General features: G+C 39.4%; 1 protein-coding gene across 3 annotated transcripts in view; it reads left to right on the forward strand.

The window, feature by feature from the left end:
• pde8b (phosphodiesterase 8B) overlaps positions 1-27,126 on the forward strand; it is a 28,642-nt gene extending 1,516 nt beyond the window's left edge. Inside the window, exons 1-21 of one of the 3 annotated variants that reach the window (XM_079485774.1) lie at positions 520-928; positions 10,383-10,439; positions 11,607-11,797; positions 14,353-14,412; positions 14,513-14,570; positions 16,700-16,788; positions 17,001-17,079; positions 17,216-17,356; positions 17,449-17,537; positions 17,811-17,865; positions 19,500-19,551; positions 20,078-20,155; positions 20,848-20,924; positions 21,667-21,831; positions 22,901-22,958; positions 24,490-24,619; positions 24,795-24,993; positions 25,253-25,470; positions 25,548-25,686; positions 25,774-25,941; positions 26,611-27,126. In XM_079485774.1, coding sequence (XP_079341900.1) covers positions 647-928; positions 10,383-10,439; positions 11,607-11,797; positions 14,353-14,412; positions 14,513-14,570; positions 16,700-16,788; positions 17,001-17,079; positions 17,216-17,356; positions 17,449-17,537; positions 17,811-17,865; positions 19,500-19,551; positions 20,078-20,155; positions 20,848-20,924; positions 21,667-21,831; positions 22,901-22,958; positions 24,490-24,619; positions 24,795-24,993; positions 25,253-25,470; positions 25,548-25,686; positions 25,774-25,941; positions 26,611-26,937 — 2,712 coding nt within the window. In that variant the 5' untranslated portion in view covers positions 520-646 and the 3' untranslated portion in view covers positions 26,938-27,126. Of the gene's footprint in view, positions 1-519; positions 929-10,113; positions 10,311-10,382; positions 10,440-11,606; positions 11,798-14,352; positions 14,413-14,512; positions 14,571-16,699; positions 16,789-17,000; positions 17,080-17,215; positions 17,357-17,448; positions 17,538-17,810; positions 17,866-19,499; positions 19,552-20,077; positions 20,156-20,847; positions 20,925-21,666; positions 21,832-22,900; positions 22,959-24,489; positions 24,620-24,794; positions 24,994-25,252; positions 25,471-25,547; positions 25,687-25,773; positions 25,942-26,610 lie in introns of those variants that run through there. The other 2 variants (XM_079485775.1, XM_079485776.1) reach the window with 2 other exon arrangements.
• The last annotated feature ends 196 nt before the right edge of the window (positions 27,127-27,322 follow it).

Genomic DNA, 27,322 nt, shown 5'->3' on the forward strand with positions numbered 1-27,322 from the left:
ATAACGTTGTATGTACCTGTATCTGGACTATGGAGCTATATTACAGATGTTTGGAAAAAAGGTGATGGATTAAATGAACAAATCAATTCAAACCAATTGTATTACTGAGCGCATATGATGATGGTAAAAGGCTGTCAGGGTCTGACTGACACGTTGTGTCTTAAAGGAGTATATCGTGAATGTAAGTTTGACACAAGACTACGTCCAGACGCTTTCCGTTACTCGCCGTTATTTACGTCGTCTGATGTGACGAGCATACAGATGATGATCACTGCGTGAAAATGGATCGCAAATAGATGGCATCGAGAAACCCAGAGCTTCAGTACTCCTGAAATGAACTTCAAATTCGTAGTGGTTTTCCAAAACGTGCCACGGCACGCGCGCACACGCTTGGATCGATCTGACATTTTCTGATAAATAACGCGGCGAGTCGGAAACGTCATGCATCGCGCGTAAATCAACGGGAGCGTGAACATGGATCTCCTCTTTTTCTCCCCCTGACGCGCACCGACGGAACGGGAGGCGGGCGGTGGGCTGAACCGAACGAGGCGACTACCGGCCAATGCACCGGGGGAACGGCGGCGTGAAAGGGGCCCGGGAGCCGGGAATTCAGAGGGGCAGTGCGCGGCGGGTATAACGCGGAACGATGGGCTGCGCTCCCAGTATCCACGTTTCGCAGAGCGGGGTGATCTACTGCCGCGACTCGGACGAGTCCAACTCGCCGCACCAGACCACAACCATCTCGCAGGGCACGGGGACCACCCTGCACGGCCTCTTCATCAAGACCGACGCGGCGGACACGATTCCCTCCGTAATCGCGTACCAGAGCAGGCACACGCGGACCGGCTCGCACCGGGAGCGCAGGGAGAACAGCGGGGGCCACATCTGCATAGAGGCCGAGACCCAGACCAGCAACGCCAGCGTTAAGGTACACAATATGAATGAAACGTAACCATTGCGTGTTGCTTTAACGAATGAATGGATGACAGCGAAGACGGTTTATCTCACGAGGTTTCATCAATCATTTTGTGTTTCAATGTATGAAGCCTTTCAACAAATCATTGAAAAAGGAAGCCAGTGTCAATGATTTGTTGTGTTTTTGCATTCATACACAATACTCGTTTAGAATGCACTTGTAGTATATACAATATTGAACTAAAATGCTTGAATGTGTTGCAAACGTTTGATCATTCAGAATTTCTGAGCTAATAGTTTTACTTTACAAAGTCAAGCAGTTAACCCCAAAACAAGGAAATCAACTTTAAATGCAAATATTAAACTATAACACTAACATAATTGTGTTTAGTTTGGATGGCTAAATAAACCGACTTATCAGCTTTTCAAAAGGAGAAAACACTTCTCGTATCTTTCGTTGTTGGCATCTGTCACTAGGTGATCTGGTTGATACTGTACTTTGGTTTATGTGTAAAGCCAGTAAATAATATTTCTGATGTCGCAATTGGCTTTTTCTACTTTTTCATTTTATTAATAATTTTGTATTTGTTTGAGCCTACGCAGTTCGTGACAACATGTCTTGGTTGATTTTAAGGCCCTTTTTGTGGACATTACGCTCTGTAATCAATTGTGTCTTTGCTATCGATCTCCAGTGTAAAATCTGGACCTCAAAGCAAACCAATTGAGAGTCGTTGCATGTAATAGAAAGTACAGTGACCCCAAAATGCATTCGGACATGTGCCACGCATATGAATATCACTTCAATAGATAACGCAACCGAGTGATGTTTATTTTAAAGACAGCACAGGCACACCTCTCCACCAAAACATTTCACTCAGAGCAGTTTGTTGAGTTTTAAATTATACAATCTCAGATGTACTGTTCAAAATGATGAAATGTATTTGGATACTTTGTCAAACTTGTTCAGTTAATGTGAAGAACTGCACCTGTGGTTAGCCGCCACCTGTGTGAATCTGAGGCGAACTGACTTCATACATCTACTTGGAATCACACTAACGCCAGTTAGGTTAAACATTATTGGAAAAAATGGCAAAGAAAAATATCTTTTGTTGATTTTGTGTAAGAGTGATGCATTGTTTAGTTAAAGAATAAGGAAATGTGTTATATTTGGGCCAGCGAACTGATTTGACTGAATGACTCCACATACACAATGAAATTCCTGTTACATAACACAAATCAAAAACTAAACTCGCTTTATAAACCTAAATGGACCATTTATAGATTTGTGTAATGGCTTAAAATGGATACTGTGTGTGTGTGTGTGTGTGTGTGTTTGTCATCTGTCAATATGAAAGGAGATGTAGAGATTATGGTACAGTCTGCCAGGAGTGTGTGTGTGTGTGTGATAAAATCAGCTGCTCTCTTGCTCCGAGACTGGCGAGGAACTCAATGATGCCATTGAAGTGTGTGCAACTCTTTCACTGCCTCTCTCTCTCTTTCTCTCCCCCACACACAGACACACATTTACACAGCGTTCACAGTGATGTAGCCAATATACTCTGTTTTTCAATGTAGGTGTGTGTGTTCTCTTGCATGCGAGAGATGTGTATTTTCGTGTCTGTTAGAAATGTATTTTCTGAAAGATTTTGTGCTTCTTTGTATGAACGTTGTGTCCGGGCCACAGAGTTTGTTTACCCCTCTGGCCAAGAGATCTGCAGGGTGTAAACAATCACATGCAAAAATGGCTGATGAATTTCAGACCAGATACACACGCACAGTTACAGTGATGCATTTTGGGTATCCTGAGACTTTGGTTGGACTTACAGACACGTCACTGACACACTGTATTCTTATGTTAGGTGTGATCTGATTGGCTTTGGTGTCCCTCAGGAACATTAAGACAACCGTATAAAACGTCTATCCAGTGATTATTGTGTGCCTGAAGCATCATTCTGATGAACAGACTCATGTAGTGAGCGGATCTATGTGTTTTGTGTCTGGGGACAAATTAAGCTTTGTATTTCTCTGCATTTGTTTTTCTCCTCCATGGCAGTGATTTACATTCTCTGGCAGACAATTTTTTCCTGTTGTATACGGTCCCATGACTGTTTTTTAATATTGGTAGAGGAATATTGGTTAAAGATCTGAACTGGTCTGAAAGCATAGATTTGAACCCCAGAAGTTTCAACGGGTTCACGCCCTGCATTGCGGTGAAAAAAAAAAATGAATTGCATGAATATGCAAATAAGAACATTAACTGTAAATAAATGTACAGTGTTATACGTAGCTCATTTGGATGTAAGGGATAGTTCACTCTTTTTTTCCCTCATTTACTGGCCCTCATATACTTGACTTTCCTCTGCAGAGCACAGAAGAAGATATTTTGAAGGAAGTTGGTAACCAAACAACATTGGGCCCCAATGACTTCCATGGTATAAACACACAAAACCACTGAAACATTTCTCAAAATATCTTCTTTTGTGTTTCACAGATGTAAGAGCCTCATACACGTTTTGAGAAACATGAATCTGAACGAATGATGGCAGAATTGTTATTTTAATTTGAGCAACACCTTTAAGAATGACAAGATAATTTTGACTCTTCTTGCGGGTTGTGACTTCGGATTCCCCATGGTATGATCCAAGCATGGATCAACATGATTATGGTGCATCTGCTATATGTGTTCTTGGTTGAAGTATGAAAATGATCAACTGGTTCCATATAGTGTGCTTTTCACGTTTGACAGAATCTAAAATTAGACATGTTTCTCTCTGTTTGTTCTCATGTAAGTGCTTGTGTGTGTGCTGTCATTATATAGACTGTGTTGTCAGTCGTCCAGAGAAACAGAAGTGCAAAACAGTCCATGATGGCGGCATTAGTAAATTTGTTTGTCATTGGGCAGGTTCATAAACTCTTGAAACATCGTGGGAGTTTGAAGGATTTTGGAGGATGTGAACAGGTTTTTTGAAATATGTTTAAATGTAAAACCAAGAGCAGATTGCTGACTGACAGAGAGCTGTCATTTCTAAACTTTAGTTTAGTACCTTATTAATAAGGGAGGCTGGAAATGTATTTTCTTACAGAGGTTGATTTTCTGTCCGGGATTACGTCCAATGTATTTAATTATAACCTACAGTAGGTAGAAATAATAAATTGTTTCAGAATTATATAAATACTTCTGCAAATGTAATTTAGCAGAACATTATCCTCTTTTTTTCTTGCAATGAGTTTAGTGCACAAACGCAGTGAATGAAAGATGGCAAAAACAGCAACAGTAAAAGCGAGAGTTTTATAGAAAGTAAAGAGCAGTAAACCGGTTAAAACTGATTCCTGTTACATCTATAATCTCTGCAGATCCATCTGTCACATAAACGTATTTACTATGACTGCTAACAAGGGATACCAAAAAATGAATAAGTCCCCTGTGTTAGTCATGTTTCGTAAGAGGGGAATTCCTTTTCATTTACGAGAATGAATGTCAGCATTCTTTGTTCACATATTCATAGCTGTAGATCTTTCTACTTATATAAATGACGTTGGTCATGTAACACAGTGTGATAATGCACTGTTACATACTGGGAGGAGTAAAGTGTTTCTGGAATAGATTCAGTGTTATGAGACCAGCGGTGCCCCTGTCACACTGTTTGTTAGGGTCGATGTGTGACACCGAGGTTACAGTGTTTCCTTGTCTTTCCATTTTAGAGAGTGAGATGATGGGTTTGCCTGAACAATAACTGAGCAAAACTACAGCTTCAGAATCACACATCTTTAATTTTCATGACAAATTCCCTCCTAATTTATTACTCTGTCTATCTGTGTGTCATCACGCATCTTATTGTCCCTCCTTATCCTCAACTGACCATCCGTTTCATCCTCCATTAGCATCTCTCTCTCTCTCTCTCTCTTACACAACACACCCTCTGATTTTTGAGTATTGCTATTTATAGAGAGAAACAAAAGGACAAGAAAGTCTTATTGTAAAAATACATGCACATAAAAAGGATCGTAAATAAGCTGCGTGTGGTTAAATTTACATGTTATCTTTTTAATAAAATAAAATTAATGTTTCCTTTCTAATTGTCTTATTTTATTGCCCGTCGCTGCCAATTCTTTTCCCTATGGTGTTTGAAAGAATTACAAACCATTGTGTTATCATCTGACATAACTAGGACACAATAAATAGATTATTGTTATCTAATTTGCTTGAAGTATAGATTTACATTAAATATAGTGATACATGGATTTGTATACGTTTAGGGATTTTTACCCCATTTGTTTTTCATTTATGTCTTGTAGAGTGTGTGTTGAGGAAGACATACTGATGAGTGTTTTTCACATACGTTTACACACAGTTATGTAATTTATAACCCACTTTAGAGGAACTTTAGTTTATCTTTCACCTTGATTCAACAGTGTTATTGACACTTTGAATTATAGGCATATCGGAATGCTCTTATCTGCATGAACATCCAGCACGCTGATATATATATAGTGTTCATAAACCACTTTATAATCTTGTGTGAATCTGTGAACCTTTTGTAAGATTGACATTAAAATATGTGGTGTGACATTTGGAGTGTTCAAGACTTAAAAAAAGAATTATGTTCCAAGGAAAGTAAAGTCATTGGTTTTAGAGGAACGTTATGACAAATGTTTATTGGAAAGACAATTTTTTATGAATTGTTCGTAGAAAAGCTGATGTCCTTGCCTTGTTCCCGCAGCAATGTGATGTAGTTTTTTCAAATGTGTGTTAATCATATTCATGCAGTGAGGATGATAACCCAGACTAATGCGGTGAACATCCTTATCTGCTCTTTTTCATTGTGAAGTTTTCACTTAAAACTATGTTAAAGCTAACTTTTCCTCATTTAAAAAGCTTTATATTCAGTATTAAGATACGTGTTCTTGAATGCTGTTTTGTGCGATCGAGTGAACACTTTTAAGGGATGTTTGAATGATTACTTAACAGTGTACTGATGGTAACGGTTGATTAGAAAACAGTATCACACGCAGTCTTAAGATATTCATCTGTAACCTCCTGTAGCGTGTGTGTGGGCTGATTTAACAACACTTCAGGGCAAAATTGTTCGTGTAGGCGTAGGGTTAGTTTTAGACTGTAGATGTTATAATTAGCTTTATATAAAACACTAGAAGATTACACATAATTTAGAAAGCTTAGAAAATTTGTGTGTCTGTAGTTTGGGGACAAATTTGTTCGATGTAGATTGCAATGATTGGCCAAAAATGTGGGAAAATTATAAAAATTTTATAAATTAATATTTTCTTTTGTGCATTTTGTCTAAATTCCATTTATTTTTAATTATTCTTGGGGAAAGGCTTGCAGGGTAAGGCTATGGGAAATCACTGCATCTATGATGATAGCGTTATTGTTTTCCTCTCTCTTGTAAGTCGCTTCTGCTAAATACGTTAATGTAAAAAGTATACCAAAAATACAAGAGATATAAACAAAGATGCCTCTTTAGTGGGCGTGGGCCACTTTATGCATGATGAATGTCGTCCACCATATTGTAATAAAGCCGGTCCGTGAGTACTTGAGCCGGTCATCAGCTGTATTTGGACGAATATCTCATTACGTGGTGTTGTGTTGACGCCAAAATTTAAATAATACAACAAGAGTTAGTTTATCGTTTGAAAAACTTTAAAATTGATCTTACACATTATGACAATGTGAAAAGTTATCCCATGTCTTTAGGAATTTAAATCTTTGCAGTTTTTAAAACCAGATGTTTTAGCAGCAGGAGCAGTGGACTGTGGCATCTACACAGACATATCTATAAGGGTTGCCAGGAATTTATAAAAATATAATCGCTTAGAAAATGTGAAGTTTGTGTATCTGTGTCTCAATAAAGAAGCAGTGATGTAGCAGTGTTCTGTCATCTGGGGTTCTAAATGTAGCGGGGATCATATTTGATCATGACCCTCTTGTCTGTAAATGAATGTCTTTGTTCTGTTTGTGGTTTTATGTGTGTGTTGTTCTCAGTTAGAGCACATGACTGAAACACACACACACATGTGCTGAGAAGCGAAACACGAAACATATATAGAGATGTCGGATGTTTGAACTCACAGGAGATGGATGTAAAACTTTTTCATATTTGCACACTAAAGCAGCCTTTGATTAGATTGTTATGAATATTTGCGCTTTAGCTTTCCTGTATCTCAGTGGTAAGATCATTCCATTAACAACGAAAGGTTGTGGGTTGGATCCCAGGGGATTGCAGATACCTATGTATAAATGTATAGGATAATGCCAAATGACTAAATGTAAATGTAAATAATGCAATGTAAGTCGCTTTGGATAAAAGCGTCTGCCAAATGCCTAAATGTAAATGCAAATGTAAAATATAAATGTAATATTTTACTTTTTGTTCATTTATAATAATTGCATAACCTATAGAAGAACATATAAGGCGCAGACTGATTGTTTCTTTTCTTGTGATCGGCTGGCCAATCACTTTGTAGCATACATCAGTGTGACTCAACCTGATAGAATCAATTCGTAGCCAATTAGAATTCTTGATTTTTCAGCTTTTACGTAAAAATTTGTAAAATGTAAACAATATGAACCAGCAGGCTATCAAAATTCAGACCGCACTTCTGATTCATTCTTCTTCTTGTGTGTTAGTCTTATCTATGTGTTTGAATTTGTTGTGTTATTTTTTGTTCGTGTGAGTTTATGTGCGTTATTAATTTGTTTGTTGTGTTTTTGTTTAGGTTACTGTGTATTCGTGTTTGCTTTAGTCTTTGTATCAGTGCTTGTGTTTGTCACTGTGTGTAAGAGTTTATGTTTGTTATGTGGTTGTTTGTGTGTGTTTGACCCACTGTTGGCTCTGTCACTCTGAGTATCCAGCTGCGGACCAACAGCAAGATGAAACGAGTATTTGATGGTGTGTGTTTGGAAGCTCGCGCAGGTCTTTCATCAGTAAGTTCGGCAGTCTGATTGCTTCACGAGAAAGCTACAGTCTCTCTTTGAAAAGAACAATGAGAGAGAGAGAGAGAGAGAGAGAGAGAGAGAGAGAGAGAAATAAACCGTGTCGAGTCAGTTAAAGATAATTGAGGGACTTGGAAACGAAAATCAGAAGAAAGAAAATGCTGGCTTGTTTATAGACTTCGAGCACTAAAGTAAACCATGAACATTATTTATGATATCATCTCTGTATCGCTGCTGCACATCACATCATTCCCAAGCACACTGCATTCCTTAAAGATGAAGTTCAAATTTTCTCTCCTATCTCCTGGAGATGGCTTTAGGTAAACCATTTGTAGGTTGACTTCATAAGGACACTGTGGCTCTGTGTTTGTTTGAGCGGCCTGAAGTGTCAGCTTCTGGTTTGGGCCAATGGTGTCAGTTCGGGGTGGGGCTACCTGTTTGACTGACCAATGGGGAATGAGGGTGGGTTGGTGTTTTAAGAACTTTTGCATGTTGTAAACATAAATAACAGTGAGTTATTATTATTTGCATACATTTTCACAATGCTCATTGGGCATTTAATGTTATTGTTATTTGGTCCCTTGTACGAAAGCCGACTGTGACATGGAATACAAAGTATATAAAGATACATGAGATCAAAAGGTCAATTTGTAAAAACGCTCAGCTGTATTTTGTATATATTTGTGGTTTTATATGCTACAACAAATGTGGACAACCTAATTTCTCTATAAGCCCATGTGTGCTATTTAGGGCGTATATCAGATCAGATGTGCATTTATATTTAGTACACATTGCTTTGCTAATAAACTGCTATGTCCCAGCATGCTTCGAGTCTGTCGATAGCCGCCGCTTTAAAACTGAGAACTTAATGTTTATAATGTTTTGATTTTAAAGTTAATGCATTTCAACACATAATCAGAGTTATTGATTTTCCAACAACAGCGGCAGTATGTTTTGTGTAATTGCTATTGAAAAAACATGGCTCTGGTGTTGTCTTGTATAACGGTGGTTTCAGTAATCGCCTTTGGCTTGAAAAGAAGGAGCTGATGCGGATTGTGTGCTCATTCTGGAATGAATTAGAAACCAGTGGTGCTGATCTGAAATGTTTATTTATTTACAGTGGATGTGCCTTTCCTTTGAAGGTAGAACTTTCCTTTCGTATCTTGAAAATGCATTTTTGTAAACACAGTTTGACACAAGAGTCAACGAGAGGACAGGGAGAGAGAGATTCTCTTTCTTCAGAATGAAGCTGGTTGATTGAAATTCTCTCTGATCCATTTTTTTTTAGCCCAATAGCTTGATCTGTTTTCCGATATTGCCTGATGCTTTCTCGAATGTCTGCTCAGTTATGTTATATTGTACTCCTGCTATCATGTTTCTTTTTATTTATTTTACAGTAAGTGTATTGCATTCAGTATCTTTGAATCATTCACTTACCTCTCTAAAGTTTAGTACAATATGCTCTTATACTGTATTTTAGAGGACACACATTTTTTTTATCTAAATCATCCGTAAAATACATATTAAATATTTAAAGTGCAGAAAATAGAACCTTCAATTCACGTCACATCTTTTTAAACAAACACAAAATGCCTGAAACTGTATTTGAATAATTTGTGTAAAAAAAGTGTAAAGCTTGTGTTACATTCCTTTGGTGTCTTTGGTGAAGTTGTCTAAAGGGTCTAGTGATCATTTCTCAACACAACATTAATATCATTATTTATTTAGATTTTTTACTTTCTCAGGGACATTTATTTAAAAAAAGAAATGCATGAATGAATTGCTTCTAGAAAACGAGACTGAGATGCTGCTTATAAAAAGAATATTTTTGCAAGGATTTGCTCATTTATCAAATAAAATGCTCATTATGTCCTGTACTTTTATTGTGATTGTATGCTATGTTTAGCCTGCGTAGGGTTTTATGTTCATGTGTGTGGGAGTGTGTGTGTTTCCTGCTGAGAAGCTTATGTGTCGTGTTAAAGTGGATGACGCAGGAAGCTTAAAGCCACCTGCTCTCTGTCTTTGCAATGACACTGTTTGGACGGCCTCGATTTATATTTTTATAGCATATATCACATTCGGATAACAGTGGGTGAAGTTTTTTGTTATTTGACTTCAGACGCTTCAGAACTGGTGCAATATTTCGAACAGTTTGATCATAGGAATAACCGTAAATATGATCTTGTGCTCGTAACAGTTTCGCAACATCATGATAACACACGGACTCCTGTAAACACACTTGAAGTGGCTCCAATGCAGAACGCGATTGCTCGGATCAACTTCAGTGCAACCTACGGAAGTTGTTTCTTTAAGGACTGAAATAATTTGTCTTGTAAAGTTGTGCCAAGGATTGTACATTTGAAACAAAAGGGAGACTCACATGCAAACAAGATGTGATTATAAACAGAGACATGTCAGAATGTTGCTTCAGGGATCGGAGATGGTAAAAACGGATTTAAGAGTTTCCTATTTTGTATCCGTAGTGTCATACGTGACATCTCTCTCTTCTTCTCAGGTGTCTGCGACAGAAGAGCGTTTGGGTCCAATGCGTTTGACCCAGGAGCCCATACAGGTAAAGTCCTAATGTACTTAAACAGATTCACATACACATTTTATTAGATTTATTTGGCTTTAATAAAGTGATAGAGTTTGTGGTTAAAGATTTTGGCTGGTCAAACAGAAGATGCAAGCAACATTGAAAAATGTGAGTGTGTCCTGTAGGTCTTTACACACGATGGTAAATGACATGTATCGTTGCAAATTATTTGTCTGCTAGTTTCCTAAAATGAGAAAGATGAAAACAAACCAAAAGTTCTTTAATTATTTAGGATTATAAAGTTTTCTATTTTGATGTGAAATCTGCACTGATGCATTATGATCATTATCTAGAGATGCATTATGTTTTGACATAGATTCTGCTGTTATGCTTTATGATCTCACATGGAGCCTGCATGCATTATGTTAAAGATTCTTCTGTAATGTATTATGATTAGGGCTGTCAAAAGATTATTTGAGAATAATCGCATGCAAAATTAAAGTTTTGCTTGCATAATAAATGTGTGTACTATGTATCATATTTAGGTATTTATAAATACACAAACATGCATGTATCATTTTAAGGAAAATAAATATGTAAATATTAAATATTTATATATTATAAATTATATATACAAATAAAAAATGTATATACACATGTATATATTATGAAATATATTCATTAATATTATACACATACACCCACACATATTATGTAAACAACAATCTTAATTTTGCATAAGATAAGACACAAATACTCGCTTGACAGCATAATTATGATGTTGTAAAGCATTATGATGTCACATGAGTTCAGAAATGATGAGTGAATTATAACTGCAAACAAGCAACCGGTATCAAATCACTTTAGTCAGTGTAATTGTCAATAGAAACAGTTTGTAAGTGGGTAAAGTACATTTCGATTTATGGCTCTCTGAACTTTCTGTAAGTCGCTTTGGATAAAAGCGTCTGCTAAATGACTAAATGTAAAATAACTCCGCCCCCTACGGGTCGACACATGAAGGTGCATAGTGGCCTCCTGGGCGAGGTGGCGGCAACAGAGGCGTCCCGAACGACCCGGGCCGTGTGGAATTTCACATCTCAGCTCCATGGTTACACAGTGCTGAAGAGGATGAAAGACTATTGACCGTTCACACGCACCCATCAACAGCACCTCTCTCTCTCCCTCTGTCTCTCTCTCGCTCAGGTGTTACTGGTTTTCGTTAAAGAGGACAGTCAGAGCGATGCGTTCTGGTGGGCGTGCGAGCGGGCGGGGTTCAGGTGTAACATCGCACGGACACCTGAGTCTGCGGTGGACTGTTTCCTAGACAAACACCACGAGATCATCATTATTGATGGGCGGCACTCGCGGTACTTTGAGGCTGAAGCAGTCTGTCGGTAAGTACAGCCAGCTTGCTTTCTCTCACACTCTCTTTCTGTCTCTCTCGCTCTCTCCTTTCACTTACACTATAGAGCACAAACGTGTGTTTTTGATACATTTTCCATTGAAGGTGAGCTGCAGGCTTGCGCTGGGGATTATGGGATTTACAGCAGAGCGGGCCAAGCCATTAGGGTTGGGGAAAAATCAATATTTCATATTTTAAGCGTTGCAGTATTTTACAGTTCTGCACAATAATGTTTCTGCTACTCGAACAGCAAACAGATGGCTGACAACAATATGCAACAATGTTTTAGGTGAAATATCAAACTTTAAAAGCAGACAAGAGGTTGCTCTTTTGTAGCTCAGAAGATTTGATTCAGTTCTCTGTTCCCTTTCTGTCAGTCTCTCGACGTTGGTCGAGACAGAATGGGGTTTGAACTTGAGAACCTCTCTGATTGTACTTTTAAAAGGCCAATGAATTTGGCAAATGGCATGGCATGCCCTTCTCCGCCCCATAAAAGGAAGCATTAATTTACCTTTTATTCATCAGAACCAGCGAGGCATTTACTTATGTTGAGCACTTCTTTCGTCTCTGAAGAGATTATTGTGCCATATTTACAACGCGGAGCAGCGGAATAGTCCTCTTGGTGTGCGACTTCCCCTGGGCGTTTCGGCAGCAGACCGTGGTGTCTTAAAGAGCAATTTCTCACAATGTGCACTTGTCTCTCAACATGTCTCACCGCAGTGCCCTTAGATGCGCCTGCCTTTTTCTCCAACCCGACGAGCATGAAACATGTGTCGCATGTTTGGGTCGCCAGCATTGGGTCACTGTTTATTGATACGACAGGCCGGCACTGTAAGCACATGTCTATCAAGGTGTTGCAGGCATGGTTGGCTGTGTTATTCCTAGACCCAGCCACGACTTCTTCTAATTCCCATCCTGCTGCGGCTGCCCAGCGACATTGGTAATGTGAGTACTCCCATCTCCGATGGGTGGCAGTCGAGCGTCCCATTGTGGATCCATGTAGCGAGTGCGTGATGAGGATTCCGTTGCGACATCGGATGACGATTTGTAGGCATTGGACCCTGAAGACTCCCTTGAGCTCCCGGCTTAGGCTGGTTAAGCCCAGGACGAGGCTGATGCGGAGATGTCAGCCATGCTTGTCCGGGCTGCCTGGATACCTCACTCCTGGTACCTGGATACTGAGCATGGTGCCAAGCCGCGTTCAGCCCCGGTACCTTCCCCGAATGTGCATGAGGAGCTCGATAAGACCTGGAACGCACCTTTCTTGGCGCGATCCAAGACTTCTCCCAGCAGTTCTCAGCAGTGAAGAAGCAGACGGAGGCAATTAAGCACATCCTGCCCCGTCGCAGCCCGGCCACCTTCAGGTCATAATCATGGTGAATTCTCATCTTCTTTCGGGTCTACTGGGACAAGAGCAAGCTCTCCCCCATGCAGAGCATCTCTTATCTCAGTATGGAACTAGACTTATCAATGACGCATCCAGTCAGTGCTTGGGTTCCTCAGACCAGAAGGTGAATGAATGGGCACTCCATCTTCCTTTTATACCGGTATGCATCGGGCGTAGACTGGCATGCCATGTAATTTGCCAAGTTCATTGGCCTTTTAATATAACAATCAGAGATGATAGGTTCTCAAGTTCAATACCCATTCTGTCTCGAAACAACATCCATTAGGGAACAGAGGTTACAGTCGTAACAGAGACGTTTTGTAAGTATCATCTTAGTCTCAGATGCTTTTCCTAAAGTTGAGGAGAGATTAAAATTAAACCAAAAAGGCAATTGTTAAAACACATGAAGAGTCTGGATTTGGGTAAATTTGCTGAAAACTCTTTGAGTTCATATTGAGATCTTCAATAATATTGACTTTTGACTGCAGTCTTAACAATCTGAGCTCAGTTTGTGACATTGTTGACATCTGTTTTGAAACTCTAATGGAGACATTTGTGAGATTTCTGGCTCTTTTTCTCAGGAGAAATAAGATTTTTCAATTGTTCTTCATTTATGGAGTAAGACCCACATTTACTAAAAAGTTTTGCTTTTAACTTTTGGATAGTGTCTTGCATGAATGAATTCATGTCAACTAGATATTTAAAACTATGGTGTACTATGGAGGAGAGACAGATATGATTTATAGTATCTAGTCATGCTTCGGATTGCTCGTACGTACATGGGCAAGAACATTAAGAAAAAAAAACAGAGAAATGCTTACATTAATTCAAATTATATTTAAAACTGCGATAAACGCAGTCAATCACTGAGGTAAATGCATTGACATCTGTTATCGACAGAAAGATCTGGAGTTGCTAGTGGAATCAGTCTCTGAATCATATTGTTTCATATTACTCCTTAAAACATGAAAGATACCTTAAATCGTGTGGCTTGTTAGGTGAAGATGCGCTTTTACTATTATTCCTAAAAACACCTTAGCAAGCACATAACAATGCCCTGGCAACCACACAGAATCAACAGTGTGCTGAGGAGTTTAAACTGCTCACTTTTTCTAAGAGATCATTAAAAAATGTATGTTTTTCCTGTGTGTTTTAAACAGGATGATTCAAGCGACCAAGCCTTCTGAACACACAGTAATTCTAGCAGTTGTGCCACAAACGTAAGACTTCATACAACCTCAAAACACGCTTATCCATTCTCCACGTGTTATTTTGTTCCATTGTGATCTCTCTCTCTCTCTCTCTCCCTCTCTCTCTCAGTCCTTCAGATCAAGAGGAACCATCTTTTCTTCCTCTTCTCTCTGCTGGCTTTTCAAGAGTGAGTGTTTTACTCCACATTCCTCACTATAATACCTCACTCACATATAGTTATTTATATATAGTCTGCGTATTAAACTGATAAAGGAAAAAATACGAACAGTTTTTAAATAAATTCTAATGAAAATTACTCATCTACATGATGTTTCAGATGGATAAAACCTTCTTTCAAATAGTTTCACGATACGCAACGTTATCTTATTGTCATGATCCCAGTCTGTGTCCCCCTGTTATTTTGGACTTGTTACCCAAAATATATGTTATTTCCTGTTGTGTGCCATGTTTGTAGTCCTTTGTAGTTTTTCTTGTTAATTAGTTCCCCCGTGTGTTTCTTGTTTCCTTTGTTACCCCAGAGTATTTAAACCCTAGTGTTTCCTTTGTCTACGGTCGGTCTTCCTGCCTAGTTACTTATTGTTACAGAAAGACCTGACCACTATGGATCGTGGTCTACAGCACCTAGTCCACCTACGCAAGGGAGCTCTCACCCTTGAGGACCACATTATGCATTTTTTGACCATTTCCATCACAAGTAATCTCCCAGATTGTTTTTTTCATTTATGGACTAAACCAACTACTCAAGGACAAACTCACCCATGGTGGTTCTCAAACGACACTGAAACAATTTATGGATTACACCCTGTGTCTTGCCGGTTCCCCCTTCACAGTGGGTGAGGCTGAGGAGGAAGCTTTCCCTGAATGTTTTTTTGGGGGGGCACTAAGCCTGCAATTCCCATTCTGATGGTGACCAGTCCAATCATCACGATGGCCGCCAGCCCAGAGCCTCCGGTCATCATGGCCGCTACACCCATGGTCCCTAGTCCAGTGGTCCTGGAGGCCTCTGTCCCTGTTGTCAGCTCTGCCGGTTGTGGTTGGAGCCTTGTGGTGTGTCTGGGTTGTGTATTGCTCTCCCGTTCCAGACGCCGCTGACTAGATGAACGCCCTGGTGCCTCTGTTTAGATGGCTGCTCTGACTTCACCTATCACGTCCAGGCTTCCAGCTCTGCCTGCGCCTCCATGTTGTCCTGTCCTGCCTGTATCTACATGGCCTGCTCAGGCCTCCAGCCCTCTCTGCCATGCCCAGGCCTCCAGCCATCTCTGCCACGCCCAGGCCTCCAGCATTGCCTGCCACGCCCAGGCTTCCAGCCCTCACTGCCACGCCCAGGCTTCCAGCACTGCCTGCCATGCTCCGCCTCCAGATCCGCCCTGGAATCCACCAGGCCCGCCTCTGCTCCATGGCCCAGGTCCGCCTCTGCACCACGGTCCTAGCCTTCTTCCCCTACACAGGCCTGGCCCTCCATCCCTCCCCCTGTTCGCCTCTACTTTACAACCCTCCTGGACCATTGTGAGCGTCTGTTAGCCACATTTAAGGGGGGTGGCTGACAGACGCAATCCCAGTCTGTGTTCCCCTGTTATTTTGGACTTTTATGTTGTTTCCTGTCGCGTGCCATGTTTGTAGTCCTTTGTAGTTTGTCTTGTTAATTAGTTCCCCCAGTTGTTTCTTGTTTCCTTTGTTACCCCTAGAGTATTAAAATCCTAGTGTTTCCTTTGTTTGGTGTCTGTCTTTGTTTTATGCTTCGTTCAGTGTATGGATTACCTTGGTTTGTTTTTGTCTTGTATTCTTTCATTAAACATTGTGCTGCACGTGGATTCGCTTCCTGCCTTGTTACTCATTTTTATACTTTTATAGGAGCCTTACTGGCAAAGCTGCAGAATTTATCAATATCATTGGCTTTGGAAATGTCTACAAACGGGTTATATCTGGTGTGTTTTATGTCATAGAACAAAACTTGACAACAATTTAGAGGTTTTATTAACCACACCTTATTTTAAGCATTTAATCAAAAACTCATTAAAAAACCAATTGACTTTGGGCCGATGGAACCCGGAAGTGCTAAGATGCCAGCTCATCTTTGCACCACTCTATTTTCTGGAAACAAGCAATGCTAACAAGCAAATTGAAGCACAGAACGGAGTGTCTGTATGTCAATAGCTATAAATCTCTTTGGTTTTTGTGTGTCTTGTGACTAGCTGTCATGTACATGTTTAGTCACAAAACATGCAAGAACAAAGAAGTGGCAAATGTTACACAAAACCTTTCACTTGAATAAAACTCGTTCTCTTTCTCTGTCAGAGGTTTGCAGAGAACAGCAGTGTGTCGGCCTGCTACAATGAGTTAATCCAGTTAGAACACGGAGAGGTTCGAGCTCAGTTCAAACTGAGGTGAGCCCACAAACCCAGAACATGAACTTTAATTCTCAAATAAAAGATGAGCTGCTACAGCATGCTTTGTTCACACTGCAGCCAGATCAAGTCATTTCAGACTACATTAAACTAAGTTGATTTCACCAAATCGAACAATGTAAGAAAATATTTTCTGTGAAACGCTCATATAACCTTAAAATAACCTTTAACATTGTGCTGTGACCTTTCAGGGCTTGTAATTCACTGTTTACGGCGTTAGAGCAGTGTCAGGAAGCTGTTGAGATCAGCAGCGAAGATCACGTCATACAAGTGAGTTCTGGGATTCAGACATCTCTTTCATGTCCTTTCAAACCTCTCGTTATTTAAACCCTTATAAGGACTCGACTCCTGGACTCCTTGGCATACGAAACAGAGTAAAACTAAAGTGAACCGTGTGTGTGTTTAGTATGTTAATCCAGCATTTGAGAGAATGATGGGCTACCATAGAGGAGAGCTGATCGGAAAACAGTTAACCGAACTGCCCAAGAGTGACCGAAACAGCGCCGACCTGCTGGACACCATCAACACCTGCATGAAGAAAGGAAAGGTCTGAGAATTCTGCGTTCCTAAGCTTTCTATCTCCTTTTTAATTTCAATGATGGGTAACAAAAATTGTGATTTAAATGTGTGCGTGTTTAGGAATGGCAGGGCATCTATTTCTCACGGAAGAAGTCGGGTGACAGTATTCAGCAATATGTCCGAATCACTCCTGTGATTGGCCAGGGAGGGTAAGTCACATGATCGTCCATTTACAGTATATTATTAGCAAAACTACTTCATACATTGACGTATAAATTGAAGTGGAGATATTAAATCAACCATTGTTTTTGTATAAAGACATTTAATCGAAATGGATTATTAAATTTGACTGAAAAACACGTCGGATTATGTTAGTTTAATGTGTTGTGAAGATGGCATCATGTTGACAATAATGTAAGCGCTAAAGTATAAATCTATCAAATCTAATGCAAACCATGTGTTCATTATTTTTCACCTTCCAGAAAAATTTGCCATTTTGTGTCTATCAAGAGGCCTTACAGTGACAACCACAGACAGGTTTGTTTCTGATTTACTGACATTTAAATTGAGATTCAGCACCATAACTGCTTAAAAGTAAACCAGAATTTCATAACACCCCACTTGGGTTGTAATGTTCACCTATTAATAGATGTCTCAGATTTTGAATGTGAAGCCTGTGGCGACAGCGATGGGTAAAAATGTTAGCTACGCTAAAATATCCAAGCCTGACGGTCCAGTGTCAGAAAGTCACATGAGCGTCCGAGACAGGTTATTAATACCCGCTGCAGACTGAGGTGTAAACCCTCCTGCTGGTTCCAACATTAACTAGATGCTGATCAGAGACACACAGGCGCGTATGTGAAATAACTCCAGCTTACTCACTGCCATCTCTGTTAGCCCAGGTATTACCATACACACTCACTCACAGCTGTCTGTTACAGGCATCGCAAAAATATATCATACTGCTTATAAGTTTACAATGGTAAGAATAGTGACATGTACAAAGATGAGAATACAAGATAACAAAACAGATAATAGAGTATGATGAAATGAAATCATATGATTAAATTAAATCAAGAAATATAAATGAACACAATAATAGATTCATAAAATAGAACAGAGTGGATCGGAACAGAACAGAATAAAACGCAAATGAATAGAACAGGAAAGAACAAAGGAGAGAAGAATCGAATATGATAAAAAAGAATATGATAAAAAACAATTCACACACAACGATCCAATATACACAGATCTCAGATGTCATTTGCAATACAGTACATTGTGTTATGAGCAATATACAGCATAGTATAAAACGGACATACAAGATCTTTTGCAGTTATTGAATTTTTTGTTGAATTTTGTTGTTTACATTTTTGGTTTTATTTAGTTTTACATTTTTGTCACTTGTTGGAAAAATGTTTTGTATAAATCAAAAACACTTTTCAAGGACCTCCTGAAATTCAGAATCTTTCTCCTATAATGCAGTGTGTGTGCGCGCCTGCGTGCGTGCGTAATGAGAAATGTGTGGTCTTTGTTAATCTGGTTTGGTGACCTCGTCCTTCAGTGTAACTAGACCTTAACCCACTGTCTTATCCTCTTACCAACAGTACTACAGTACAAGTAAATCTTATTGAGCGTCTGTGTTCCTGTGTGTGCATATATGAGTGAGCAGTTTCTGTATCAGCATTAGTGTCTTTTGCTATCTGTGTACAGGCCTACACAGCTCTGTTTTATGAGGCTTTATTCAAATCTTTAAGAAAGTAATGTATGCTTGAATTATTCAAAAACAGATCATAGATAAGATTATCCGACGGGGAGGATTTGCACCAAGGTGCACCCTGTAAACGCTCAGTCCATTTTGTAACTGGTCGCTACACAGAGAAGAGGCACACAAAAAAATCCTCTCTCTTAATCTCAAGGTCTGTCTTACATTTATAATTATGCATTCGGCAGACGCTTTTATGTTAACTTATTTATTCGGTCTATACATTCAATCGATATGTGTGTTGCTTGGGATCGAACCACCGATCTTTTGCATTGTTAACTCAATTGAGCTACAAAACACAAAGTAACTTTCGTAATCTAACAACTTGAAAATGTTCAACAGTTCCATAATAATTCTGTGTATTTTCGCATTTTTGATTCAGCTGATCTGAGATCTGTGTTTGCAGGTTCATAAATTCAGCCGAGAGGAGAAATGCAGTGCTGAACACTCGCAGTCAGGTACCAGACTGTTTGTCCTTATTATTGCTTTGTGTTTTTCTGTTTGTACTTGATCTGTTGTTGAATTAGCGCCGCTCACATTTGTAATGATGCAGATTTATGGATCTGGCTTGCACGAAGAAAATGACATGTTAATTTCATAAGATCTGAGAACAGACAGATGGTTGCAATGCACCCTGGGACATTTGTTCGTCACAATGTTAAATTTAGCTATTGGCTTGCCACTTTATTTGTATGCATGTGCGTATGTTGCAAAGACCATCTAGTCTTTGTAAAAAAAATAAAAAGAGAATACATTTTGAATAATAAGCATCTGACAGATTGGAAATTCTTTCATCTTTGTAATATTATAAACCTGCTGCTTTGTAAGAAACATGGTGATGAAGTCATAATCATGATAATGATGATGATGATGAGTTCTGTGATGCTGGTCGTCTGTGAACCGATGAGAGATCATTTGTGTTGCTATGCCCGTAAGTGTGTGTGCGAGCGCTATTGTCATACCTCTTCTCTTGGTTTTACCCAGAATGCAATTCCCTGCGTCACAAAGACCGGAGGAAAGAATCCGTGGACGTCAGATCTATCAGCTCGCACAGCAGTGATGGTGAGACAGTCACAGATGGGGGGATTGCTAAATGAAATAAATTAAGAAATGAAATAGAGATCGTTGGAACAAAGAGGATAACAGTGGAAAATGAAATTTGACACAACTGTGTAATTGTAAACATGTGTTGAAATGCTGGCTGTTGTTAAAGGGATAGTTACCACAGAATGAAAATCCTGTCATCATTTACTCAGACTCATGTCGTCACAAATTCGTTTCAATCGCTTTCTCTGTGAAACATAGAGAAGTCTTTTCCATATATGAAAGTAGATGTCACAAAAATATAACCATAAAAGTCATCTGAACACACTATTTCGAACAACATTTAAAGACCGTAACATAAAGAATAAATGAATAGTCTCAGATTGAAATAAGAGCGATAACTGATAATAGTATTTTTATTTGTGGGTGAACTGTTGCTTTAAACAGTTTTCAGGTGATTATAAAAACAGACAGAGAATAAAACGAGAAAATGGAGGCTAGAGATAACTAGTGTGTTTATAATGTACTTGTGTTTAATGTGAGTCATAACTTGTGTGTGTGTGCATGTGTGCGAGCGTTGGCTTGATGTGACGTGGCTATCATTGATGACATCAGCACTCCTAGGGATTCAATGCACTCTGACGCAAACTGAGCTATTTAAAGAGCTCTCTTTCTCTCTCTCTCTCTCTCTCTCTCTCTCTCTCTCTCAGCTCCTTGTCTACAGAACCGTAGATATTCTTCAATGGCCCGCATTCACTCCATGACTATTGAGGCTCCCATCACTAAGGTACATGTACATTACTACACATGTTCCATTTAATGAACCTCTACCAAAAAACGTACAAATGTTCATATACAGTTTAATTCATATTATTTATCAATAATAAACCGTAGTGTCAAGTGCAATACATTGACTTATATTGGGTTTTAAAATGCACTAAATTCTGACATCTGGGCTCCATTGGCTGCTTGTTTCATTATTCACTCCCAGTATTTTCACGAAAGACATGGATAGTTCACCCCAAAATAAAATTGATTTAATCATTTACTCTTCCTCGTGTCTTTTTAAACCCGCACAACTTTCTTTCTTCTGAGACACAACAGAAGATGGTTTAAACAATGTTGAAAACCAAACAACATCGAACCCCATTGACTTCCCATTTGTCAGTTGTTTCTAATCTTGAGTGGTTCTTTACGATGTGTCAAAAAAGATGTCTTAGACACACATTTGATTATATGGTATGTTATTTTAAAACAACTGCTTCCACCAGATATTTATTATCTGTTTTAAATCCCTATAGTCTATGACTCTGTGTATAGCCGCATTACATAAAACACACTCAGCGACTTCGTCCAAATGTGCGCCTGCGCTTTTGTATATTTACGACCGCTTGTGAGTGACTGAGGATTTGTTTAATTCAGCGTATGGAAAGCAGACATCTTTACACTTGAGAGATGTTTATGAATATTAATCCTTGATAGATTCTGTGTTGTTCTCTCACCATCCGTCTGCATTTTGTTTCCTCCAGGTGATAAATATCATCAACGCAGCACAGGAGAGCAGTCCGGTGACCGTGGCAGAAGCTCTAGACCGGGTTCTGGAGATCTTACGGACCACCGAACTCTACTCGCCCCAGCTGGCTTCAAAAGAGGACGACCCCCACACCAACGACCTGGTGGGGGGGCTCATGAGTGTGAGTGACGCGGAAATATCTTACACTTCTCATGTTATTTCAAAGCTGTATGACTTTCTTTCTTCCGCGGAACACAAAAGAAGATATTCTGAAGAATGTTGTTAAGTGGCCCCCATTCACTTGCATTGGTTTTGTGTCCGGTCAATTGAAGTGAATGGGGCCGGTGCTGTTTGGTGACCAACTTTCTTCAAAATATCTTATAGTCATAGTCATAAAGGTTTAAAATGACAAGGGTGAGTAAATGATGACATAATTTAGCTTAATAATCATTTTAAGAGTACTATTTTTTGGAGTGATAACTAACACACATACGGCCATAGTCACCGTGAACCAGCATCAGAAGTGATTTCTTTTATTTTAAAAGGTTAATATGAAAGGGCAATATTTGTTTTCTGGAGTGGATTTGTGTTACAGTTTCTTCTTTCTGCCAGCAAACATGCCCTATATACCGAGTGTGACTCCATGTGACAGTCATGAGATTTGAGAAATTGTGTTTTTGTGGTACTGAAGCGTCCTGCTCCAAGCCGCCTGGCACAAGCTGGTTCACAGTTAGCCAGGGGTCGTGACGGCAGCACTGTGTTTATTTACACATCATTCTTTCTTTCTGTCTGTCTGCCGCACGTCGGCTTCTTAGAAAGTCTTCCACTTTCAAACACGACCCAGAATGCTTCACATTTGTAAGGCAGGTTATAAAAATGATATTTAAGGTCTTAGTTATAAAACTTAATAAAATGTGAATCGGCCAATAACATGTTTGAACAGCCTGGGTTAATGCCGGGAGAATGTGTGTGATATTTATGCATGTACATTTCTATTCCGTCTGTGGTGTCTCAGACAGAGTTTGTTTTGAACTCTGAATCTGATTTTGGAACAGCATTTGCGTGTTTAATATCCTCCTGTCGTGACGAATGGCTTTTGTTCGTGCAAGCGTGAGTTACGTGAAGTGCGGCAGTGCTGTTTTAAAGTGTGTTTGTCATGATTCTGTTGGCTGGAAACAAATGTACTTTCTCACCCTCCTCCCCTGAAGTCGCTCTTGTCAGATATATTGATGTAGGACTTCTCCTTGTAGGATGGACTCAGAAGGCTGTCTGGGAATGAGTATGTCTTCTCCAAAAGTGCATTACACAGTAAGTGCTATCTGATTCTTATAATGCGCTCATGGCAGAAAACAATCTCAAGAGAATCTCCTGACAATACAGTAAGGATTTCGTGTTGTAAACCTTCTGACATCTTGACCTTGTTCTGTCAAAAATAAATTATAAGCCAAAAACCATTTTAAATCCAGCTTGCAGACTGTCATAATAAATATCAATGGTCTTTTTTAAATGAATGCTTAAAGGGAGCATTACATGAAAAAATTGTTTTAATTGGTATAGTTTTAATTTCATTTATTTGAATTTATTTATGTTTAAAAAATTTAAAAAATTTTGCCTTTCAAAAGGCTGGATGGGCAGGGAAAGAGGATGTTTTCCATTTTAGCAATTCAATTAAATGCAAATTATTATAAAATAAAGTCTATACTACTATATTTTCTGCTAAACACATTCATTCAGTAATACATCCCATTACAGAATTTACTAACATAACCATTCTTAACAGCATTTTTCTGACTTGGATCCAAGTCTCTCTTTCCCCAAACTATGACTGTTTGTACTACTCAGAGTATACAGCCACCAAAAAATGAAGAGACCATTCCAAATGTCCATTAAACCTGCATTTCTAGATGTATTGTGACCAGTTCAGTGTCAGTTGAATTTCAACAAAATCAAACCTCAGAAGGGCCATAAAATCATCACAACAGCACTGTGAAAGACTGAATAACAAAACACTATCATCAAAATCATTTGAGGTCTGAAAAATACACAGCATCTTCTCTTATATTTTGACCCGTTTCTCCAGTTGTCATTTTCTGAAAAAAGCAAATAGAAACGATATTATTATTTGAAATTTGTTTGAAAGATTGTTGGTAGTTCACAGAAAGAAACTAAATGATAATTTTACCTAATCTTATAGAGACAGAGCGACACGTCTCATAATCTGAAAACCACTCCCACGTGGGGGAAAACAATCCAACCCTCTTCATTGACTTTGTTTTGGGGAAGTTGCCTTCTTGTCATTTCTGACTCATAAGAAGAAACAGAAGGATGTCTAAAAACTGCTTTGTGACAAGGTGTACAGTAAACAAACAAAAGAAAGGAGCTACGCTTTTACAAGCCGTCGACCTAAAAAACGAGCGAAGTAGAGAAACATTATCAGAGACAGGAAACATTCAGTATTTTTATGCTTAACGTCTTATGCACTTTTGTGTCCATAATGGTTGGCTTTTACGATTCGATAGCTTATAAACACTTAGTTATGTGTTTTTTTACTTATTATACGGCAGCTTTTAGGCATTGTTCAGTTTTTTGTTATGAGTCAGAAATTACAAGCTTCCCGCAATAGAAAGTCAATCCCATTTTCCCCCCGGTGTGGGTGTGGCCAAATGCGCTCTGTCTCTATACCCATAAATAGCACATTTTTAAATGGAAAACTGATTTTGACATGGTCTCTTAATTTGTTTGACCTTGTCTCATAAAGTGTTTACACTGCCTATGAAATATGTTTTTTGCGTCAGTCTGGTATTTTCCATTTTCGACCATCACCTGTTCGATTCCTCAGATATGAGTCAGAGTCAGCTGCCCGTGCCTGTCCCTTTAAATGACGTCCCGCCTTCCATCGCCGAGCTGCTCAATGAAGAAAAACATTGGGAATTTAACATCCTGGAGCTGGAAGCAGCTACACACAAAAGGTGAGAAAGAGAGATATACATGCTGCTGCAAAGATCAGCCCATATCAAAGTTGCATTGTTCAATATTCAATGTGTATCTTTTAACAATGTAGTGTGTGTGTGTGTGTGTGTGTGTGTGTGCCCCTGTGCCTGTTTCTGTGTATGAATGTCTGCTCGTGTGTGTGTGTGTGTGTAGGCCTCTCTCATATCTGGGTCTGAAGATCTTCACTGATTTCGGCGTGTGTGAGTTTCTGAACTGCACGGAGGCCACGCTGCGCTCTTGGCTGCAGGTCATCGAGGCAAATTATCACACCTCCAACTCCTATCACAACTCAACACATGCTGCAGACGTTCTGCATGCCACTGCCTACTTCCTGCGCAAAGACAGAGTCAAGGTAATCCTGACAGCCAATCGGAACACGGCAAGAGAAACTTCTTATTTACAGCTCATTTATTTGGCCAAAGCAGAGATGGATTGAAGTTCTCTTTAAAAATCACTCAAAACTGTGCATTGTTCATTGAAAAAGCTGTTTTTCTGTTACCATTAACAGCCAATGCTGATCTCAGCATGAGCGACTTTATCACTATACACTACAAATGTTTGGTTACTTACATGACTTTTCTATAGCACATGCATCTGTGATGTGTCTACAGGGCAGTCTTGACCAGTTAGATGAAGTTGCAGCTTTGTTAGCGGCGACGGTCCATGACGTCGACCACCCCGGCCGCACCAACTCGTTCCTTTGCAACGCAGGAAGCGAACTGGCGATACTGTACAATGACACGGCCGTGTTAGAGAGTCACCACGCCGCTCTGGCCTTTCAGCTTACCGTACGAGACAGCAAGTGCAACATCTTCAAAAACATGGAGAGGTATCGTCTGTGTCCACATGCAATATACTGTACGCCTTTAATGCAAACGTACATTCATTTATTATCGTAACACGCAGGACACAGTTTCGGACCCTACGGCAGGCTATCATAGACATGGTGTTGGCTACGGAAATGACGCGACACTTCGAACACGTCAATAAGTTTGTAAACAGCATCAACAAACCCATGAGCGCTATCGAGGAGACGAGCTCCAATGTAAGACACATCTCATACTGAATGTACTGTATGTTTGAGTCAAATGTTGGTGTCAAAATGCCATGTGTTGATTTACATGTGAAACAGAGCGAAGGCAGCGATTGTGAGGGTCCGGCCAGTATCCGAAACTCTCCCGAGAATCGTCTGTTGATCAAACGCATGTTGATTAAATGTGCCGATGTGGCCAATCCCTGCAGACCACTAGAGCTGTGCATCGAATGGGCCGGACGCATTTCTGAAGAATACTTTGCTCAGGTGAACTCAAACAGACACATCGGGTGATTTGATGGATTTCTCGGTTGCGTTTCATTTCATTGTGATCTTAGTCACAGAAAAAGTTTGAAGAATTTAAATATAAACAAAAGAGAGTGTAATTGTTGAAACACATGAAGAGTATGAAGGTGTAAAATGAACGTAGATTGTAGAGGTAAAACAATATGGATTCGGGCAAATGTTCAAGTTTATATTATATTTTCATAATATAGACTTTTAATTGCAGACTTTTGATCTGAGATGTAGATGAAACTTTCAAAATTAAGAAATGTTTTTAGGACCCATGTGTATAAGTTTTAAGACCTCTCCGTGTCTTCGGAACACAAGTAAAGATGTTTTTGATGACATCCGAGAGCGTTCCAGGCCTCCTCATGGACAAAATATAATATACCTTTTAAAATGTGACAAAATGTATAATATTAGCTGTTACTTGGTATGGTGAATTAATTCATTTTTGACTTTATTAACACAAGAACAGAATTTTACAATAAGTACATTTGATAAAAATAAAATAAGATTTTTCTAGAGAATATCAAACACAAAACACAATAAGTTTCCCAATTTAGGTCAATTCTGATCTTCAAACACAGTTTTGTGCATCTGTTTGTTCTTATCTTTTCCCTCTCATTACCATTCCTGTAAACTCTCTAGACGGATGAAGAGAAAAGACAGGGTTTGCCGGTCGTCATGCCAGTATTTGATCGGAATACCTGCAGCATTCCCAAATCCCAGATCTCCTTTATGGACTATTTCATCACTGACATGTTTGACGCCTGGGATGGTAAAAATCCACAGACTCTCATACAAACACGACTGAAACAAATGCACTCGAGCTTTACTGCAAACCCAATGTTTAAAGACTTTTTAAAACCTTACAGTTTCAACAAACACACCAGACAATCAGAAGCATATCATCAGAGAGTATCGTGTTTGTGTGTCATCGAGAGAGAGAAATGCGTTCCCAGGCCATCTTTGTAGTCATCTGGTTCTCCTAAATGAATTGTAATGGCCCATTAGCAGCAGAAGATGTTGGTCCGGAGGGGGGTGTAGTAGATGGTTGCCGATTGGTTGTGATAATGTTGAGTAGTGCGGTGGGCTTTGGAAACTTAAGGTCCGTCTTTCCCACTGAGATCAACCCCAGAGAATAAACCTGCGTACTGTCAACACACAACACGGATGATGTCACGGAAAATTTAAAAAAGAAGGGGCTGGGGTGAAAGTGTGTGAGAGAGGAAGAATGTGTGTGTGTGTGTGTGTGTGTTTGTGCATGTGAGTGTGTATGTCTTTGATTTCCTTAGTTTGGGGTCAGAATCCAGTGAAGCAGAATCTCTTGAGCTCTCCGCAGATTTAGTTCCCAAGGTCA

Source organism: Barbatula barbatula (genome assembly GCF_947034865.1).
Source record: "Barbatula barbatula genome assembly, chromosome: 22".
NCBI lineage: Eukaryota > Metazoa > Chordata > Actinopteri > Cypriniformes > Nemacheilidae > Barbatula > Barbatula barbatula.